This window comes from Mus caroli, unplaced genomic scaffold (genome assembly GCF_978045245.1).
Source record: "Mus caroli unplaced genomic scaffold, Mus_caroli_1 scaffold_4, whole genome shotgun sequence".
Taxonomy (NCBI): Eukaryota; Metazoa; Chordata; class Mammalia; order Rodentia; family Muridae; genus Mus; species Mus caroli.
Window position 1 is genome coordinate 99,805,668 of NW_028227259.1, and position 5,079 is coordinate 99,810,746.

At 41.6% G+C, this 5,079-nt stretch overlaps 1 protein-coding gene across 1 annotated transcript; it reads right to left on the reverse strand.

Annotated features, from left to right (window-relative positions):
• Nucleotides 1-2,891: 2,891 nt before the first annotated feature.
• Nucleotides 2,892-4,378, reverse strand: LOC147005291 (oogenesin-3-like). The gene is made up of 2 exons (XM_085836382.1): nt 4,362-4,378; nt 2,892-3,459 (listed from the first exon to the last, which is right to left on the reverse strand). Exons 1-2 carry the CDS (start codon nt 4,376-4,378, stop codon nt 2,892-2,894), a joined length of 585 nt encoding a protein of 194 aa, XP_085692508.1.
• Nucleotides 4,379-5,079: the final 701 nt, after the last annotated feature.

Below are 5,079 nucleotides of genomic sequence, written 5' to 3' on the forward strand. Positions count from 1 at the left end.
CCTACATATTCAACATTGTACTTGAAGTCCTAGCCAGAGCAATTTGACAACAAAAGGAGATCAAGGGGATACAAATTGGAAATGAAGAAGTCAAATATCACTTTTGCAAATGATATGATCGTATATATATGTGACCCTAAAAATTCCACCAGAGAACTCCTAAGCCTGATAAACAGCTTCAATGAAGTAGCTGGATATAAAATTAACTGAAACAAGTCAATGGCCTTTCTGTACACAAAGGATAAACAGGCTGATAAAGAAATTAGGGAAACCACACCCTTCTCAATAGTTACAAATAATATAAAATACCTTGGAGTGACTCTAACTAAGGAAGTTAAAGATCTGTATGATAAGAACTTCAAGTCTCTGAAGAAAGAAATTAAAGAAGATCTCAGAAGATGGAAAGATCTCCCATGCTCATGGATTGGCAGGAACAATATGGTAAAAATGGCTACTTGCCAAAAGCAATCTACAGATTCAATGCAATCTCCATCAAAATTCCAACTCAATTCTTCAACGAATTAGAAAGGGCAATCTGAAAATTCATCTGGAATAACAAAAAACCTAGGATAGCAAAAACTCTTCTCAAGGAACTGCATTCTTTTAAGGAGAAATCGGAGAGTAAAAAGCATCTTTGATACTGCAAGTTACTGGTTGAAATGAGAGGTCTAACTTCAAAGGCCATTGAAAACCTTGCTGGAGACTGGGCTTGATATATTGCCCTCTTGCCTTCACATGGAAAGAAGAGGGAGGAGTATTAGGAATACACAGCTGTCCTACTGAAGAGGCAGCTCATACATGACAGCCCATCTCAACAGCAAAAAAAGAGCCCCAAAGAAGCTAGTAGAGAGACTGATTCCCTGGATGAAGTCACTGTGTGGTCTCTCAGACACTGAGTACTCTACTAAACTGGTTCCATGTGTCCACACCTTGATCAAATGGGCAAGCAACCATCCCATATCTACAGGATGTCTCTAAGACAGGCATGTGGCCCAAGATGACACCAAATATTTTTCTTTCCTCATATAAAGAGATTTGATGCATTGGTTTTAAATGTTTACTGGAATGAGAAGATGAGGCAGGAGATTTGTAAATGTGAGCAAACATGATCTGAAGAATCAATGGCCCCAGAAAAATATTTCTGAGGGACTGCAAACCCTCTTAGGTAGACAAAATTATCAGCCAGTATAGGCTACAAAGTAAGACCCTCTGGAAGTAAAGCAGCTTACAGAAATGAACAACTGAATGAGTTGGTCAAAGTCAACCTGAGATGTACCTCAGTTGTTCGATGCTTGCTTGGCATGGATGATGTCTTGGGGCTCCATCTCACATATTGTGAAAATAATTTGAAATTTTCAAACTTGATGGCTCAGCTCAGTGACTAATTAGCACCATAGCTCAAGTCTAGTTACTGGTCTTTCTCTTTCCATCATGGGTAAACTAAGAATATGACAAATTGCTATAGGTAAAGTACTTGGAGGTATAGAATAACAATGAATCAAAAGTTTATTTCACATACTGAAAACATTTGGAATTACCTTGAAATTCTCATTCTCATTTTTTTGTTGTTTTCATTTGTTTGGTGTGTGTGTGTGTGTGTGTGTGTGTGTGTGTGTGTGTGTGTGTGTGTGAATGTGTGAAAGTGTGTGTGTGTGTATGGGCTTGTGAATATATTTGAGTATTGTAGATACTTTAGAGAGAAACTCACTATATAGAACTGTTGAGCAATACTAAGGATCCCACACTGTATTGAAAAGGACTGACAGTCAAATTCTTTCACACTTCTAAGGTGCAGGCTTCAAACCAGAGACCAGAACAAACTGGGCTACTGGTCACCAATTAAGCTCAATGAAAACACCTGAAACTTCACACATTCTCTTCACACTGTGGTGTAGGGGAATACCATTGGAGGCACACAAAACTCAGGTAACTGCTACTGACCAATGTCATTTTATCAATTACTTCATTTTTCTAAAACCTTTGAGAAACAGTGTGATTTTCTCTAAGATGTTCTCAATTTTGTGTATCTGCAGAGTTATTGTACATATTGTGCTTGTAAATGCTAGGATCCACAGATGTCTGAAGAAATGGGATTAATACCAGAAGCCTGAGTTACAGCTGGAGGCACCTAGTGATATTAGTTCTGAAATCAAATTTTGTCCTCTTCTAAAGCAACATGTACTATTAAAACATGACTCATTGCCCTGTTGGGGCTCCTGAGCATTTATTTGTTTTTCTGAAGAACATAAAAGGAATTTTCTGTGAGCAAACTTCCAGCAGGTTCACAGGTTCCAAGCAACAAGGCCTGTGAAGTTGACAGGCAGGCAGGGAGGCAGGGTGAGGGGAAGAAGAAAAAAGGAATGTGAGAGACACAGAGATTGTGTTTATGACTTCTTTTTTACCACCGGCCAACCTAGATATCCACATGTGAACCACCTTAGCTGATAACTTTATCCACCTACCCACGATTTTGAATCATGACATGCTGGCATTTATGTGTTCATTTTGAATCTCTCCAGAGGACATTTGCTACAGAATGCTTAAAGTTAGATACTTTATTCTACTCAAACATCAGGAATAACATCTAAAAAAGAACTCATGTTCTATTTATTCACTTAATATTACAGTGAAGAACAAAAAGTTTACAAGTCCATGACAAAGGAGCTATTTAATCTGCCCTGGCAGAGTCCACTCAAAACATCCAAGTTGCCTTTGACAGTCCACAAGTCTGCTCACCATGTCAAGCTCAGCCTCCAAGATCCCAATTATTGTACATCCTTTCCTTTCCAAGTAGCTGTACACTGCCTGAAGTCACAGTCTCTGAACACCACAGATGAGAGATGTGTCCCAAACCTGTCATTTATTCACATGCAGAAGATCTGGATCCATGTTCACCGCCAGCAAAAACAAAGTCTGGTCCCCTGGCCATAGACACAGCACTCACCACATTTGTGGCATAAACGTGTAGCAAAAGAGAGGCTCTTGGGCTGCCTTATTGCCCTCAGTGTATCCATGAGATCCCGACAAAGTTGGGCAAATCTTTCTACAGAGACATGGCCCAACTCATTATAGCACTCCAGAGGGGCAGGGTATTGTTCCACATTCATCTTGCTCCAGCTGGCTGTGTGCTGTAAAAGGTCCTTCAGGATGGGCATGGAGAAGTCATTGTTGTAGAAGTTGATCTTGGTAAGCTGGGAACATTGTCTGAGGGAAGGTAGGAGTGCATTGATCTGGGAGTCATTCATCTTACATCCCCACAAATTCAGAGTCTCAAAAGTTTTTACCACTTTCCTTAAGAGACCTCTCAGAGGCTTTACATCCAAAACCTGTAAGACCACACCTTTCATCTCCAGATGTTTTAGCTGAAAGAGACTCTGACAGCAAGAGAAGGAATCCAAGTCTGACTGTGAAATTTGGTAGTGAGTGATGGAGAAGGACTCCAAGGGTGTCATCAAGCACCTAGGAATAAGTGAAACCAGATGGTTAGTTCTGGCAAGTGGTGATGGCAAGCATGGGATGAAGTTTACACAGTTGTAGAAGGAACCAGGTGACCCAAGGTCACCCACACTTAATCTGCTGGCTTCAGTCCCACACAGAAAACCAGCCCATAAGACACATAGAGGAAGTTCTGTGCTAAGAGAGTCCTGACAGGATCTAGGGACATTACATATGGGCTCATTCAAAGATGCATTTCATCCAAGTTTCTGAACAGTCACTCTTGCTATCCCTTACAGTTCCACATAATCCCTAATGTCCCATGTACTCTACAGTACTGGGGCTCAAAACCCTTCTCTCATGGGAAAGTAGGGGAAGATAGAAGGCTGTTCCCACAAATCTTAGCACAGAGCTCACCTCCTCACTTTGATGGTCTCCCCCAGCTCGTAATTACATCCTCAACTCTCTGGTTCCTTCTGATATTTTTTGTTTGGTTGGTTGGTTTGTTTTCTTTGTTAGTGTTTTCTAGATAGGATTTCTCTGTATAGCCCTGGCTATCCTGGAACTCACACTGTAGACCACATTGGCCTCAAACTCAGAAATCCACCTGCCTCTGAGTCCCAAGTGCTAGGATTAAAGGCATGCACCGCCACTGCCCAGCTCTTCTGGTGATTTTTTTGGCTGTGATTCCAAGAAGAATTACAGTCCCTTCTCACCATATCTGAGCTACTCCTTACCTTCCTTAAGTCTTCTGCTTCAGGAGTAATTATTTGAGTCTTTGAATCACTACACATAAGGTCCATATTCTAAAGGGTCCCTAAAATTTGTTCCAGGTGGCTGACTGTCAGGCATGGTACACTAATAATCCTTAAAATGGACAAGAAAAAATGCTCTGCTAGGTAAGCCAGCTCTCCCTCCTGGCTTACCTGAAGACCTGATTCATGTGGTCTATGAGAAAGTGGACACCACACATGGAGAGATGCTGGAGACAATTAAGTATGGAGAAGATAGAAAGGAACTCCTTGACACACTTGTCTTCTCTGTCTCCTGTCCTATTGGAAATCTTGAAGACATTCTTATAGAGGGGTGCCAGGAGAAGTTTGCAAAGATTTCTCATCTGCCCAAAGCACGAGCAAAACGTGCCAGATTGAACACACTCCACTAAGTGTTCAGTTCCAATTCCTCGATGTGTTCTGGATGAAAGACATTCAAAATCTCTAAGACAAAGTGCACGGGCATAGCCCAGATCTTCATGTTTATACAGCACAAATGTAGGGAGTCCTTTCTCTGCTGGGCCCACTTCAAGAAGTATGCTTGTGTTTCATCATGGCGGGGCCTGAGGAAAAGGTCAGCTACCAACTTCAGCTGCCTCCTCCGTGCATATCTGTGAAGGACTTTCACTACTGTAGGCTTCTCATCCAAGGGCTCTGATGAACAGCTACCGTCGTCTGCACTAGCCCATATGTCCCAGAAGGCATGATGCACATTCCTCATGTTCAGAACCTGAAGTTTTCCCCTGCCGTGGGTGAAACATGTCAAATGTCAGCAGACATGACAACCCTCAGTCACCTTTTACTACCTGACTCTAAATTCAAGTCTCTCCCACCTTGCTAAGGTGTAATTTTTTTTAAACAGAGTGCAATG